Source organism: Melospiza georgiana, chromosome 3 (genome assembly GCF_028018845.1).
Source record: "Melospiza georgiana isolate bMelGeo1 chromosome 3, bMelGeo1.pri, whole genome shotgun sequence".
Classification (NCBI taxonomy): domain Eukaryota; kingdom Metazoa; phylum Chordata; class Aves; order Passeriformes; family Passerellidae; genus Melospiza; species Melospiza georgiana.
In genome coordinates, this window is record NC_080432.1 from 48241687 (window position 1) to 48259324 (window position 17638).

At 35.8% G+C, this 17638-nt stretch overlaps 1 protein-coding gene across 1 annotated transcript in view; it reads left to right on the top strand.

The window, feature by feature from the left end:
- The window catches only part of CRIM1 (cysteine rich transmembrane BMP regulator 1), a 174367-nt gene that overhangs the window by 74549 nt on the left and 82180 nt on the right, over positions 1 to 17638 (top strand). Inside the window, exons 3-4 of the mRNA XM_058021151.1 lie at positions 6426 to 6668; positions 13057 to 13177. Coding sequence (XP_057877134.1) covers positions 6426 to 6668; positions 13057 to 13177 — 364 coding nt within the window. The remainder of the gene's footprint in view (positions 1 to 6425; positions 6669 to 13056; positions 13178 to 17638) is intronic.

The window sequence follows — 17638 nt, forward strand, 5'->3', positions numbered from 1 at the left end:
TAAAATAGCTTTGCTGTCTACCCAAAGGGAATTATTGTCTTCCTTGTCTGTAGCTGTCTTGAGTGATATAACCCTTTTTCTGGTTATTTGGTCCTCAAAATGGAAAATCTTTGGCAAATCTGTAGTGAATACTGTATTGCAAAGATATGTATCAATGAATGGATGTTTCTTAAAACTGGTGTCTGTGACTGTCTTTTTGTGTGTGACTTTTTTAACCCAGGTTAGTTCCAGGCTGTTATATTATGAGAAGATTAGGCCATAATGTGGGTGAGACAGGTTGCCCCACTGTGTAGTACATAAAATGTGGAGCACCAGAATGCTGGGAAGTGTAGCAAGACTCATTTAGAAAATAGAACAGATTTTAAATAAAGTTCAATTTTAGGTAAAAGGTCAGGCTCTTGTTCGCTTTTTTATTTGTAGCAGTTCATCCGTATACATACTGTGCATATTGTATGTGTAAGTTAATCTCATTTTTTAATCTACTATAACTGCCCTTTTGATTCTTGAAAATCCTTTGGGTGATTTTGCGTTCCAATATCGATCCCTGTCTGTCTGACTGCTTCAGCTGGGTAATCATTTTTCTTGTTTATCCCTAATCCTTTTAATATTTCCTTCCTGCCACTGTATTACAGTACAGTATGCCTATTGTTTGGAATAGTCATCTCAATGATGACTGTAAGACTGTACAATAAAAGTGACTGTGTTTTAGCCTGGATTTCACAAAAATAGTTTACAGTGAAACAAAAATGCAAGGCTGAACACATGCCTTCAAAGTACGTGTGCCAACTGTAGTGCATTGCTTTGTTTAGTCATACAAAATGTTCATCTTTATAAACCATATCCTATTCTGAACTGCTCAGAAAAATGAAATATGAAGCCTGCTATTTCAAAGTGCTTCTTATTCTGTGTTCTTCATATGGACCTAACAGAAAAAAAATTATTCCCTCCATCTCTGTGTATATCTATATGCATATGTATTAAAAATTTGACTTTAAAGAATCAACTGTAGAACCGTTTAAATATCTCAGTGGAAACATTTGGACCTGAGAAATACCAATTTCTCTTCAGCCATCTCCTTCAATGAAACATTCTGCCCTTGTTTCTATGGTGACTGAGTAACAGCATCACATGAAGCTCTGACAAAATGATAAAAAATCCCTCCTGAAATGATTTCCTGAGAAGCATGGATCTGTTCCGTTTCACCTGAAGAATGAGAAGACTCTCCCATCCCTGTCAGGGATTTTCTTCTCTGTTTCTCCCACACCAGATTATACCCTAACATCCTTTCACTGTTCTAGCCAATGTTTTAACTGCTCTGCTTTTTTCATTAAGTAAACTTGGCATGTACTTTCTCTGCGTGTCAAAGCAGAGCATGCAAACATAATGAAGGAAAAGAACTTGATACAGAGGTGAAAGCAAAGTGTTTAATTTTTCTTAAGGAACTATTTTTATTTCCATGCTGCTTTGGTATTAACAAAGATGAGGAGAGTTGGGGGGTGGTTTGGCTTGGTTGGTTCTTGTTACAACTGATCTGCTTTAACAAAATAAATGGAAAATGCCTGAGATCTACACTTCCTATATTCAGTGACTGTATTAAGGAAAACATATCTAACTAGTACCCAGTTTGAGTATTCCATAAACCTTTCAAGAAGGTAAAGAAGCTGCCTTCTTTCAAAGTGTTGGTTGCAACATAAGTGCTTCAGTAACTTGCTATCTTACCTCCACTTCCCCCTACTAACTTTTTACAGTCATGGGAAGTAAAATTTTAAAAATACATAGCAGTTTTTGACATGGAAAAGCTTTGTGACAAAGTTCTGGGTTTATGGCTGTGGCTTTATGATAGACACTTTCTAGAGTTAATGGAAAGAAAAAAACCCAAATCCATATCTTGGTTTCTTGTTATTATTATATTCTTTGAAGGTTGTTCTCCTCCTCCCCATGCACTTTATAACAAGTATGCTGTGGTTGCAATGAAAACTCAGGATGAATGTTATGCCTCAGCTTCTGAGATGCTCAACTTCCCTGTGCGCTTCTGAGATGAAAGTGAGAAATTTTTTTGAGACATCCTAACTTTTAAATGAATGATTGCTGTTTAAATAATAAAGCACACTGTGCATTGTACCTTATTTAACTATTATTTTTCAGTTATACATTGTAACTTAGGTTATACTAATAATTTTAGGGTGTACTCTCTCATGTGCTCAATAACAGCAAGTTCTTCTTGCAGGCTATTAACAAAGTAAAAGTAAGCCTGAACCTTCAGACCTACAGAAAGTAAATTTTGTCTTGAAATGAAAAACTTCTGCCAGTAGTAATTTATATCTAGAAATAACCCTGTCACTGGTAAACTGAAGAACTTTATTTGAAATGATCTCTAGAGCTGCCTTTTAGAGTAGTTACTAAGTTTGTTTCCAAGGCTAGAAGTCTTATCTGGAGTTCATCAAAATGTTGGTTTTCCTGTGTAGATTGTGTTCAGTTTATTAAGAATTTCTAGCTACATTTCCGAATTTCTTAAGAAAATTGTCTGTCTCAGAATAGATAGTTTGCAAAACCTTGATTGATCCAGACTCTTCCTTTATCTCTGTAGAGATTCTTTGTTGGCTCAGGCTGCTGAGATATCAGGGATACCAGAACACTTTGGTGGTGTTTGATGAAAGGCTATAAGGAGAATGTGTCCCACAGAGAAACCTCATCAGAAAACCAACTAATATTTCCTGTTCTTTGTGTTGCTATTTGAAATGCTGCTTTTTTTGAACAAAAAGGCAGCACTTGCAGCCAACTATGTTTTTCTTAGTGAGTTGTAGGTTATCAGTTCATACTTTTATCAGAATGCATCCCTGAAAAGTGATTGTTCTCTTTATTAATGGTTGGGATATCTTTTTAAAGAATTTACTGAAATGAGATTGAGATTTATGCTATAGCAATTTTACTGTCTCCACAGGTAGTTAGATTATAGAAATTCTTCTTGCAAAGGAATTTGCACTTTTTGTGAGAACAATGTGACACGAGTATCTTGCGTAATCTGTTTAAGATGCCCTATTATTCAGGAATATGTATATATTTGCTGTATTATTTTGTTTCATAGTAAGTCATATATATAGTCCCATGTATAGTTCTCCCTTTCGTCAAAAGCCTAACTTTTTAGGTTCACCATGGTGCTTTGAAAAATGAAGTTCTTCTGTTTCTGGATACACATAATATTTATTTGTTTATATTCTATTTATTATCAAAATGGAGTTTAAGTCCTGATGCATTGTTTGACTGTGAAGACGTTGGTCAGGATGAACCTGATTTGTGTAATAGGTAGTAGCTTAAAACATCCAGGGGACAGCTTGGTGCTTTGTGGTGTATATGTCTATTTGACAGAGAGGCAGTAGGCTCTTGTGAATCTACTTTGGTCTGCTGAGAAGCTGCTTTGAAACAGTCTGTCTGGTATGTAAAAGGGATAAAGTAGCAGAAATAGCACTGCTGAGTGATTTCACAGGGTTTTCTTGTGGAATACAGCTCAGCATTATCCTGCTACCTGTCTTTTGAGGCTGTTGGTGTATTTTTAATTATTTTGTTCTTACATGGGTTTTTTTTAATGTTCCTTTTGTAAGGGGTTGAAATGTTGGTTAATAAAGGAAAAAAGAGCTATTAAACAGCTCTTGTTTGATGAAATCTTAAATAGCTGTATATATTGGAATTAAATCAGGAATTCTGCTAAAGCAGTGACATTTATGGCTGTATTAATGTTTATAATTTATTTTGAGAACGGATTAAATTTCAGTGCCTTCCTCGACAAAGTAATGAAAAGGTAGAACTACTTTAGTGTAATGGATCTCTATGGATGGAGAAGATTTTGTCATTTGCTGAGATAACAAGAAGTAAAACCTTGAAACTTTTCTGAATGATTGCTTAGAAATAATGTGTTTTATGCAAACTTGGTGTCAAAATGAGGGGCCCACATCAGCTTTTACTGAAATGCAGTAAAACTGAACTCCCATCTTCTTCCATTGCAGTGAATTCTGGACTTGGAGAGCAGTTACACTAGCATGGTGCTAGCTGATTAAAGCTTTAACTAACACGTAGTAATGCTACACCTGGAGCTGCTGCTTTTTCATGTTTTAGATAAAGATGATGTTCAAGGAAACACTTAATATACTGCTCATCACAAATTGTTTTAGTCAGTAGCTGCTTTCCATAAAGAAAAACAGCATCTAAATCAAGAAACAAATTGTGACATAGTCTGTAAAAATTTTCTTGACCTGCTTTTGACTGTGCTGGAGGACTAGAGTTTGGGAAGCGGAAAGATAATTGTCTGTTGGTTGATCCAGCTTGGGTGAATATGTCTGACTTTCCTGTTGCTCAGTTGCATTTGTGTATTGGGAGAGGAATGTTTCAACATGTACATAGTTTGAGATGTAATTTGGAAGCACAATATTTACATGAGTATTAATAGGAAGTTATTAGTAGGGTTTTGTCTGTTTATTTTTAGGACTCTGAAGTACAAAAGTAATAGTGATGCTGGATTAAGAAGAAAACCTTTGGTTTATAAATATCTACTGGTGTTATATTACCTGGTATTAAAACATAAACGTGCCTTTTTTGAGGCGGTGGTTAGGTTTAAATCATTTTCTCTGAAAATGACACTGGCTTTATAAGAGTCCTATCACAGTCTGTAACCTTTAACCCCATTAGGCACAATACTCTAACGTGGAACAGACTATCAAAAATAACTGCAAAACACTGAGTGAATATTTCATACAAAAGTACTTGTCATGGTTCTCTATTTTAAATTTCTCCTATTGCCTGTGATGCTTCTTACATATTGATAGTGACACATGCTTGTTTTCATATCATTGCTGGGTGATCTTACCAACTCCAGCAGCAGGCTTTGCATTGGTCTTCAAAAATGATAAATCTAGAGTCCTGAATAGTTTGGATTCAAACTTGTATTGCAGTTTGATGTGCATTTCTGATACACCTTGCCTTTTGGAGAGTTAGCTGAATGGGTCAAAAATAGTTTTTCTTGTATTTGACCAATTGTTTTGCTCAAATTTTATTTTCATTGAATTATATGAGCAGTCCTTAAGGACTTACATAGGTACATGTATGTGTGTAAATGCAGTCAAGTGAAAAAGAGCAGGTCAACTTTTTAAAATACTTATAATCCAAAATTTTCATGGGAGAGATTGCATGTGGATGGGATTATCTATTAGTCATGGAAATTAGAAGATTACTAGATGCATAATGCTAGGGCACATAAAGTAATGAACAGTGGGAATTTAAGGGTCATCATGAGTACAAGTGGTCTATCAAGAGCCTACCATGAGTATGTACTTCAAGGGCTGCTACTGCAACAGTTCTATCACTTCTCTGTGCATCTTGAGGAAACATGCAGTGGAAAATGAAAATAATTTTAAAAGCTTGAGTGTCAAGCCTTTTATTATGTGTATAAACTAAAGACTATCCATATAATACAGAGACTAGTGTGTTATGTATTGTTAATACAGCTCTCGGCAGTGAGCTAACCACTAATGTTCTGTCTGAACAATGTATTTAATCAAGCAGATAGGAACCTAAACATAAGGGTAGGTTTGAAAAAAAACCCAAAACAGTGGTCTTAAAAATGTTATTTAAAGGTCTAGGCAAAATACATATCTAGTCAAGGCTGTTTTAAAGATAGATGGAAATATTAGAATTTTTAACTGTAAGAAAAGAGCTATAATGCTATTTAGTAGCACATTTAGGTTAGTAATCTTTGATGGTAAGAAAAAACATAAAGTACTCATATGGGAAGGAATCATAGAATATCCTGAGTTAGAAGGGATGCGTAAGGACCATCAACAAACCTCATCACCGTAGTCAAACCTCTTATCACTTAGTATCCAGGCTGCTGAAGTATGTAGGAACACCACTTCTAATGTAAACATTGGGAACATGTACAGGAAAAATCCTCTTCTGCCAAAGTATTCAAATTTGTTAGCTGTTGAACTTTTAACTTGTTTTTCGAATTTGTGAGAGCTCGGTTCAGGTTAATAAATCAAGCCTTTAAATCAGTCCATAATGGAAGGTCTTAGGAAACTGAAGGAATAGGTGTGAACATCGGGACTGACATAATATGACAAGCTGTTTCTTAACATCCTGGCCAAATGTTAAGTTCACAGCTCTACTTGAGACTGTGTGGGTTCAGCCATCACTCACATCGCACAAATTAGAAATTTTGTAAAATATTTCATAAGACACCTAGTATCTTGCAAATAACTATAGTTTTTAAAGGATATTTGGTGATTGTTGCTAATCAGTTCAGCAGCAGCCGTTTTCTTTTCTTTTTTATTGTTTTGGGAGCAGGGAGAAGAGAGGGAGCTTTTATCTGAGTTTATCTTCACAACTTCAGTGTTTTACTGACACATATGGCATGATGATTTTTCTCTCCCTTTCAGAAGAGAAACCTGATTGCTCCAAGGCTCGCTGTGAGGTCCAGTTTTCTCCTCGATGTCCAGAAGATTCCATCTTGATTGAAGGCTATGCACCTCCTGGTGAATGCTGCCCACTCCCAAGCCGTTGTGTGTGTAATCCTGCAGGCTGCTTGAGGAAGGTTTGCCAGCCTGGCTATTTGAATATATTGGTTTCTAAGGCATCAGGAAAGCCAGGGGAATGCTGTGATCTCTATGAATGCAAGCCAGGTAAAAGTAGATACAATTTATTTTCCCATTTTTCAATTTTTTTTCTGTATGACTGGCAAAATAATCCACATAACTGCGTCCAGTAAAGCCTGTAGAACTTCTAAATTTTTCTGATTATTCTTGAAAGTTAATTATTATATGCAGGCAATAACCATTAAAATAACACAGAGTAAACATATTATGGTAAATTTTACTTTCTTTTTTCTTTATACATTAATTTAAACTGAGTAGCAAGGGAAAAGTAACCTAGTGAGAACATTGCATTTCTGTGAATGCTACCAGTGCAAGTGCCATGCTATGCAGGTATACTAAAAAACTGTCCAACGTTTTCAGTATTTACTCATCTTCCATTTCATGAGAACACAAATCACCCTCTCTTGTGATTTATTATTGCAAGCGAAGTGGAAGATGTAATTCACTCTTTGATCTGGGCTTTGGTAAAATAAATAGTCAAAACAGAGGACTGAAAGCAAGCATATAAAATGGTGTAATCCAAAACATTATATGCAAACAGTGCTATATTTCAAGTGTGATTAAACAGTGCCTTTCCTATGCTTGTTTAACATTTTCTTAAATCTTCCACAAAAGAAGATTGTACAGTCTTTGTATCATCTAGTGCTTCTCTTTGTGTTTTTTCCCTAATATTCAGTGCAAATCTGTGTGGATATTTAAACAAACATTTTTGTACCCTGTTCTGAACATATAATTTTTTGCCCTGGAACATTTTGACAACCATGGGCTTCTTTCATCTAGAATGAGCTGTAAATTCTCCTGACATGGTCTTTCTTGACTCCTCCCTGGTTATATTTCCTTTCTATAAGTTTTTTTCAGTTAATCAGCACTTTAACATGTGGTATCCAAAAGCAGACTAAGATTTTGGGAGACTCTTCATCAGCACTAAATACTTTAGAATAATTGCTTTCTGTTTCTCATGCAAAACTTTAAATAAGACTGTAACTGTTTTACAAGAGGTATTTCTAGTTGGTGAACTGCTGTGATTCTGGGATCTTTCTGTAGTATGAGTGCTACTGAACTACTCATATAGTTGTACATTTTAATTCCTCCTATGTACTTCAATTACATCTTTACTGAATTTTGTCTTGCTGACTTTGGATTATTTATCATTTTCAGAAGAAATTTTCGCTCTGATCATGCCCTCCCAAATACTATTTGAATTCCCATCTTGTAGTTGGCAAATAAGTCTGTCCAGACTTGCCCATGGAAATTTCTTCTTCAAAGCTGTTTTCAGCTCGCTAGTTTTACAGAATCTTCAAACTGAATACAATTCTCTGTCACAATTATGAATTTATGTAACTCTGTCTGTATTGTTTTCTGAAGAGGTTTGGGGTTTTTTTTGCTGTAGGGAGTTGTAAGAGGTGAAGGTACATGGGACTGGAAAAATGAAGGTGTGTGTTAGGAGGGTAGAAAAGCAGAGGCTTTGAAGAGATTGGAGAAGGAAAGAAACTAACAGGATTTAAGGGAAACTTAGAACTTTGTGAAAGGGGCTTAGAAATTGAGAGACCTGGTAATAAACCCTGCATCTTCGGAGTTTGACTTGGTATCCTGAAGAAGAGTTAGAGAGGAACTGAACTATATGAATTGTTACTGAAATGCCATATTGCTAGAAAAATATGGGTAATGAACAGAGTAAGGTCAGGGAGGTTGGTGTTCATGGAGAGACTCTTGTGGGGCTGCTGTCATCAGTTTTACTGAATGTGTCAGCAACTCTATGGAGTTAACATGTTGAACATGGAAAAATATGTTTCCATTATTTGCCACAGACCTAAAGGCTTTAGTTCTGTGAGTAATGCTTCCAGAACATTCTTCCTGCACTTCCATGTCTGTATAACCAGCGTCAATAAGGGTTTTGCACCAGCAAGGGCTTTCTGGTGGAAATAAAGCTGGGAGGACTACTTCCTATGACAGCAGTGCTGCTGTATGCCAAGATAAAGGTCTTGTGCAATTAAAGCATAAATTATGTTTATTTCTGTTCTTTAAAAAAATATCACTGCTCTCTAGTTAACTCTGGCATTTGAGTTGGGAACCTTCTGCTGAGAACTGCGTATGGGCAAGTGCTGGGATTGGCAGTGGAGTTAGTGAAAGGAAAATAAAGTGTTTCCTCAACAGTAAATATTAGAATAAAAATAAAATTATTCATTTTGAGATCCACGTCCTCTTCTGTCCCTTTTACTTTAGGAATACAATTGAAGACATTGGTGTTCAGTTAAAATGAATACTGAAGAAACTTCATAGCTTAGTCATACATGTCTATTAACCTCCAGCTTTAAATGTTCTTACCTGTTGCTTCACCAAGTATCTCATCACAGTTGTGGCACCTACTGAGAGCAAGTGTGTCATGCTCATTGTTTTACTGTGGTTGCAAAGCTCAGAGATGAGATAACCCTGGTTTGGTTCCATAAGACACCTATTTTATTCCTAAATGTTCATTCACAAGTAGGGAATTTAGTCAATATGCATTGAATTTAGTTTTAAGTTGGGGATTACATTTTGCAAAACATGTTTTGAATCTTTTTTTCTTAAACATAGTTTGAATGAGCAATTTCAAATGGAACTGCATAATGAGTTAACAGCAAAAATAAAAATAATCCAAAACAAGATTTGTGGGAGTGTATGTGCTATGAATATGAACTATGAACAAGGACGTTTTTAAAATCATGTTTATTTTTTTAAACATGATTGAGTTAAAATCTAAATTAAAATGTATTTTGCTGAAGTGTTGACAGGAACTCTAGCTGTCACTTCTGAATAAAACAGGGTAAATAGTTAACTTTGGCAGCTGTCCAACAGATGTTTGCTGTACCTTTTTTGCCAACTTTTGTTGTTGCATATGGTGCAATGGAGAGTGTCGTCTTTTAGTTTCTGACATCTTCGGGAAAGCACTGGGAAATGTCTGTCATGATAGACATAACCTGTGTTGAAAAGACTACTCATCTGTCATTTTTTCAGAAGTCTTTTTGGCAGAGCTTTCATTCACTCATCTCCAGCATGGCCTGAAAATTACTCGTTTTTTCCTCTACCAAATACTGGTTTAAACACAATTGTAAAGAAAACGTTATTGTTTGCCTTACTTCTTTGGGGAATTCTGTGCAGTCAGGGTTGATGGAAAGTCCGCAACCAGCAGCATAATTTAGTAGGTATTGTGTAATGACGCACAGGGAAGGAGCTTGTGCTCCACCCTGATCCAGCTTCAGCACTGAAAATCAGATCTGGAGCTTATACAACCTTGCACTAAGGACAAGGGTCAGCAAAATCAAGTTTTTATACAGAGCCCAGAGAAACAGAATTCTATAATGTTTTTCTTTTGTCCTCTGTTACTTACAGAATAGTACTTACATTGTTTTATTGCATGATTTGTTAAAAGCTTATGTTGACAGAACTTGAGATAGGAGTGGGAAAGGATTGGAGAAAAAGAGTGAGGAAGAATTATAGATACATTTCTAATGAAGCTGGAGAAATGGCTTTTAAGTTGGCAATGAGGGTGAGGGAGGGGAAAAAACTCAGCAGATGTGGAGATCCATGTTGGGAAATACCTGGGATAGGGCATTTAAGGAAGCGGTTCAGGCAGTGATACCGCTGCATTGAAGGTCCAGGAATGCTGTGGTTGTATGTAATATGTTCTGAGTTTCATGGAAAGTAAAAGGGGTAAAGCTTTGTCATGGGGAGATACTTCCTTTCTACTTCTCCCGTGGCAGACAGTGTGACTGCCATTATCATGTGTAGTTGTGTTGTGTTGCACTGTTCATGAGTTGAAATGCATCTGAACTGAAAGCAGAGGATGTCATGTGGTGCTCCATGCTGTAAAAACAGACTGTGTATCCTTGTACTGAACCCTCAGAAATTTGCAGCTTTTGAAGCCTTAGCCTGTGCTGAGCCACTGTTTCATCAGAAAGGCAAATACTGACTTGCTCCTTCACCATTAATGCATAGGTATTTATTTAGATCTTGCCCTAAACTGTACATTGTATTAGTTGAAGAGCCAGCCATTTTATTAGCTGAAATATGTCAGGGTGGAACATAACACAGTATACTTTGATAACTTACTCTACTAGAAAGTTTTATTCGCCTGGTTTCATTAGCAGTTTCAAAACCTTGGTTTTGTAGTCTACAAAGGAGGTAGCACATGACTGCAGATATGTCTGCAACCATGGCAGGATTTCTGCTACATTCTTGTAGAAAAGTGGTAACTCTCAGGTGCTTCTATATACAAATTCAGTGAATGTGAAAATTCTTGAAGACTTGTAAGCAAAGGTTGATTGGGTGATAGGAAACTGGAACTCATGTTTATGAGTTCTTGAAGACACAGATTTGTCAAACTGTACTTAAAGCTTAAAGTTTATATGAGAGACAAAAAAAGAGTTTAGAACAAGATATATAACAGATTTTATCATATATAAAAATAAAAGATTGAAGGCTTGTACCTCCTGTTCATGAAATGTATTATTGGAGGATGTGAAAAGAAAACTAAACAGTCAGTGTCAAATGTTTGCAGTCTTATTTTTCAGGACAGTAGTGCAGCTAATCTTGGAGATACCTTTTAAAGAAATTAAGAATCCAATTACAGGCTGTTCTGTAACTTCAGGATATTTTCAGCTTATCTATAAGGTTCTGTCAATACTTTTTCCACTTTGAGAAACCTGTTTAAATCTGAAAGAAAGTAGAAACTTTTTTTCCTTTTTCAAATATTTTTCATTTCTTGTCTGTCTCCATCTCTCTCCTGTGAGGCAGCTGTGAGAGAGATGGGCCTGTTCCACCTGGAGAAGAGAAGGCTCAGAGAAGATCTCATAAATACACCTGAAGGGGGATGTAAAAGCAGAGCCCGGTTCTTTTCAGTGGTGCCCAGTCATAGGACCAGAGGCACAAATAGAAACACAGGAGGTTCACTTTGAGCATCAGGAAGCACTTTTTTCACAATGAGGGTGACTGGGCACCGAAACAGTTTTCCCAGAGAGACCATGGATTCTCCACCCTTGGAGATATTGAAAAGCCACCTGGGCATAATCCTGGGCAGCCAGATCTATGGGGCCTGGCTTGAGAGCCTCTAAGGGGTCCTGTCCTACCTTGGCTGCTTTATGATTAATCTAATAATGTAGTGATTAAGAGAAAAAATTTGAGTAGTCTTAACTTGGGGTTTGTTTGTAATGTTTTTGAAGTTTGTACTTGATTAAGAAAGACAGACTGGGCTGCTTTTCAGTGTTAATGAGCCATGTACTATCACACTGTAACCACTGCAGTGGAGATAGAAAAAGCAGATGTAATTCTGAGACTGATGTCTCATGATGACAGAGTCAGTTATTGCTATGTACCACTGAGGATCAAGCTTGGAAAATGTAGGATCAGAAGAGGAAAAATAGCCCTTTGAAGGTTATGAGCTCTTGCAAAAAATGTGGATAGCATTGTCAAGCTGCTTTAGTGGTTCTGTAAGCTGCTGTGGTAGTGTCAATATTGCAGTGAATTTAATCAGTAATCAGGGATATTGTGCTGCATAATTTCCAGTCTGATAATATTTTGTTCATCCTTCATGGTCAATCAGAAAGTAACTCATTTCTTGGAGAGGCAACCATGTTTTATTCTGCACTTTCTAAGTATAATTATGAAAAGGCATAGCAGATACATGTTACCTGAGCTGGTAATGTTTGTTACATGGAAGACTTAGGACCAAATAAGAGCAAGATGTGTTTTAGCTTTCCTGAGTATAACTTAGAACCTTAAATATATATTTATCCTGGTTTGTTGGTTTTTTTTTTTTTTTTGGATTTCTAGACATTTGTTGCTTTCTAAAAACTGTCAGTCAGTCTTTCTTGTTAAGTAGAATTCTTCATCTCACTAATGAAGAAAGATTTTTTTTTTTAACTTGCATTTCATTTTTGCCATATATAAATATACAAACAAGACAACCTAATAAAATAGCCTTTTAAAATGTACATTAAACATGCACAGATATATCTGTAGTGTATCTCTCCTTTTTTCCTATAACCCAAGTATTTTGCTGTTTAAACAGACTTTAATTAGTTAAAAATTGAACAATGAATTGTTTACTGTTTCAAAAGCTGTAGGGAATATATATTCTTCCATAACTAGGGTACTTCTATTAAATAATATTCACGTTTTTAATGATTGTGTAAGGTTGCCTAACTTCTGTAAATATTTTTAGTAACTATTATCAGTTCAGTTGCTTCCTAATAATTTTAAAAAGTGAATCTTAAAGAGAAAAGGAGGCTTTTTGTAGTGCTACCTAGCAAGCACACATTCATCGGATCATTTTTGTGACTTAAAAGCTGATGCATAAGTGGTTGCTTATGAGGAAGTAATTTGCAGAAAGCTTCTAAAGCATGAGTAAAAGAAATGTTCTTCTTCCCTTCCTCCGTAGTGTTCAGTGTGGATTGCAGCACAGTCGAGTGCCCTCCTGTTCAGCAAGTTGTTTGTCCCCTGGATAGCTATGAAACCCAAGTCAGGCTGACGGCCGATGGCTGCTGCACCCTGCCCACAAGGTTGGTGTCTCAATGGCTCAGTCGTTTTTAACTTGTTCGCGACAATTCAAGCACTGTAAATACAGGATAATAACGTGTACTTCTGTGACAATAAATGCTGATACTGAATGTGAATATAACCTACATGAAGTAGGTTATGTCAGTCTGGTGGAAATCCAGAATCTTGTATTTTCAAAGCAGAAAAAATGTCTTCACGGGACAGATGCATGAAGTTGGTTTCTGCTAAAATTATTGGAGGAGTTCATGTCTCTAGATTGACTTTCAGTTGACTTCTGCAAAATTAATTGAATTCACTTTTGAAGGTGTTTGATGGTAAGGAGTTAAGTGATGGAGATGACAGAGGACATGCTAGAAAAAATCTCATCTAGTTAAAGGAGAAGAAAAAGTTCAGTTTTTTGCATGACCACTTTAAAAAGTGAAAGATGGAACACTCTGGAACTGTAGGGGGAACAGAAATTTCAAGTACTTACTTACATTTTAACTTCTGTTTTTGTTCAAGCAGGTGTAACTTACTGCGATTAAAAAAAAATAAGACAGTTTTAAAGTTGGTTTTGTTCCACAATTATGCAACATTATTTGAGCTGATGTTTTTACAACAAATTTCCCAAAACCCGATTCATGCATATGCCAAATAAATACATATTCAAGCAAAAATTAACATGAATGAAAAGATTTTACACCAAAAAGAAAATTTTTCTTGTAGATGTCACTGGTTGGCTTACTTAGTGGAAGGTCATTGCAGTCATAGAATATTGTCATATTCTCAGCCCCTTGTGTAAAGTAGTAAAAAACTTGCAAAGAAAGTCAAGGATGGCATAATCAAGGTTGTTCTTTTTTGGGTACCCTTTGGGTGCACATTTACTGTGGCATCTTCTCAGTATCCTCCCTTTGTTCTATGACATATTTTCTGTAAAATTCCTAGGAACTGCGATGATGTATTAGTTCAGAGCTGACCTGGCTAGTTGGGACTGTGCAGGAATCTGCAGATTTTATACAGTCATCATACTGCCATTGTTGCAAATACAATTCAGCATGTTCAAGACGACTAGAATAAAATGCTGCTAAGGACTGTATTCAGAAAGATAGATTATAAAGTCATAGAAGCAGTCGCAGATTAATATTTCATAAATTTAGAGTTTAGATTAACATTTAATAACATTGATACATTAGAAAGATTAATGGTACAGGTTTATTTCCGGATGTGTTTCAGCTTGTTGGATTAAAAAGTGATATATAACCTGAATTATTTTTGTTTCACAAAAGTAAAATTATGTTCTATTTTTATGCAGTCTAATATAACTTGTGGTTTGCAAGTGCTTGGGTGAAGAAAATGAAAAATATCCACTTCATTCTTTGTCAGTGATAATTTCAATGTTCCTTCTATCAGGAAATACAGAGTACCAAGAAAATAAATCTTCATTTACTTCAGAAAAATCACCAGTTTGAAATATCTTCTATTTCTAGAACACATGTGTGAACTGATCTTAAATAGAATACCTAGAACGAGGACATTCTTGAAAGAATCTTTTTAATTTGTTGAGAATGTTTAAAAATAAAGTTGGTTTGCTGAGCGCCAACGGGTGACTGAAGTGTCCTTGTCAGTGATGAAAGCAGTGTTCCATTCTCCTGTGCACAAAGTCCCAACTGTACAAGCAGGCTTACAGAGTGTGAATTACTAGATAATTGTGGATTCCTGAAACCTCTTTGAAATCAGTCGTTGCACATTCCTGGGATCAGAGTTTAACAGGAGGTCAGAGCTAGGATAGAGGAGTACTTAGCTCCTGGAGCCTTAGGATCTGAAGGGAGTTTTGTGTTAATACCTCTGCCCTCCTTGATGTACAAAACTGCAAAATACCTCTACAATTAGCATAACCTAGTATGTCTGCAGGCAGGTAGAAACAACTGTAGGTGTCTTGTACTCCTCCATTATTTTTTAATTTCATGGCTCAGTCTATGTTGATGTATATAGTTATAAAGTGGGTTGCTATTTGGATTGCCTTAAATCAGCCAAAGCAATAATCCATTTTTTAATGGAGTAGGTGAGAAAGAAAGAAGAAGAACTGAATCTGGCAGCGGATTTACATGTTGTGTGCCTGCTGGAAATATATTTAGTTATTTTGATTTTCATATACTGCTGTGCTTCTTAAAGAAGACAGTGCCATAGTCATCATTTATGTGCTGTAAGTAAAGATTTTATTTGAAGGGAGGAATGAAGGAACACAGACATGGGGGTAATAGAAAAGAAATAATAACAAAGTGCAGTTACATGGAACATGAGAATTGAGCCAGTTGACTTCAAGTTCAGTGTTTCCTCAGATTTTAGGAGACACCCTTTATATTTGAAGGGTCTCTGTGAAACTTGCATGCTAAAATTACGGGGGAAAAGTGCCAATTTATGGATGATTGAGTCTTTGGTAGGAAAACAGGATGGTTTTCCTTAATTTCAAAATTTCCTAATAAAATATTATGAATAATGGAATACCAACATTGCCTTTTCTGAGATTCAGTTCAGAATCACCTAATTGCATATCACATCTCTTTTTCATTGTTAGAATTAAGTTCAGAAGAAGTGGCACTGTATTTTTTTGGTTTACATTTATTAAAAGCAGAGAATAATTTATTAAAAGCAGACACATTGTTCTATAAGGTTATGGACTTTAGACAGTCATTTAGACTTCATGAAATTGGTTTTTTAAGACTATAAACTCTTGGAAGAAATTATGATTGTCTGTTTCATTTACTGCCACTGAAATAAAAGCGTCATACAAACAGAACCAGAAAGCAATTAGAGGAGAATGCCATGGTTAGGGACAGGTGACATGTTACTGGGCTGGTTAACAAGTAGTTGATAATTTCACATACAGTAGGAGTAGATTGACTTTCTGCTGCACCTCTTGTTCTTGGCCTGTTCCTTGTACATAATATGCTGGGAAAATGGAGGTCCTTAAATCTGATGATAAATTGGCGTTTCTTTTGTGAGCAAACTCTTGAATGCATACTCATAACAATGAAAACTCCTTGAGCAATGCCAGGGGAAAAGTGGGGATAGTAAACATCTTGTAAACATAAATTCTTGTTCTTGCACTCAGAGGTTACATTTAGTGTCACAGTGGTTTCTAATGCAGTGCTTCAAACAGAACAAAACATACTGATTTGGCATCAACATCAAAATACCAGTTGCTTCAGCTTTCATCAGGCTGTTATGAGACACTTATCTTAAATTTCCAGCAATTATGTTAGGAAAGCTAAATGTTTGGAAAACAGGAAAACAGCTATTATGTTAGGAAAGCTTAGAACAGTTTGTCTCTGGTCTTAGCAAAGATGCTTGCTTCTCCAAGGAGGTTGTTGAACAAAAAATGTATTAGAGCTCTTACAGAAAACATTACTACATTTAAAAAACTACTGTTTTTTTAATGTAGCATTGTGGTCTTCTATTAGAAAGTTGAATGTGTCAATATCAGCTTTACAGAATCTGTTCTCTTTGAGTGTTCCCAGTTTTTCTTGTTGTAAATGAAGTTTCTTCAAATCTACAGATTCCTTTGGGAATTTAATTTTAAGTGTAAAAATCTTTATCAAAATCTGTTTTATTTTTTTATCTGTGAAGAATGGAACAGGACAATGATTATAAACTGCTTATATTTTTATTGCCCACATAGTTTTGTGCACATTTCATAAGATTTTTACAACATAGTATATGGCCTGTTTAAATAGCTTTGCACCTAATATTTTATTATCTTTTTTTTCTTTGTAGTTGTTAGAATAATTTGGAAGTTTAGTCTTTATTAGGTCTCTGCTTCTTGCTACTGTTTCATACTCCTGCTTCTGTGCTTTAATCTGTTACAGACTTTGTAATTTCAAAATTCATTCAGTGCTCTGTTCTCAGAGATATTTCACACACACACACTCCTCCCCCTGCCCTCAGCTATTCTTGGTCAGTATTTTAATAAAACCAGATAACCAAGAAAACTCAGAGAGAATAGCGAGATGTTAGCACTGTGCCAATATTAAGAAGAACAAAACCTAAGTAATTAAATGTGGTTGTCTTGTTATCAGTTCTGAGAAAAATAGGGGGAAAACTGATAGAGGGTTAAATTAAGGATTAAAGGATGTAATTATAGCTAGAAGCAACCAATGTTGCTGCAATCTGATTTGGTCTTCTGAAGATACTAAGGTTGCCTTAAAAACTTGACCATCCGAGTGCCTTCCTTTTCAATTTCTGTCTTCCATGGTCAGTAGTCATTTATTTTTTTTAATTGGTTTCTAGCTTAAAACAAGCAAATGAAAAATAGCTAGGACTTATTGATATTGTCTCACAGGGTTTACTTTATGAAATGGAAATGTATCCTCTTCCCCAAACTATTTACCATTGAAGGACATTTCCCACACCTTCCTCAGATTTTGGGAGTGACTCTTTCTCAGTGAGTCAGCATCATCATTGTCCTTTAGCTCCTGAGAGGAACT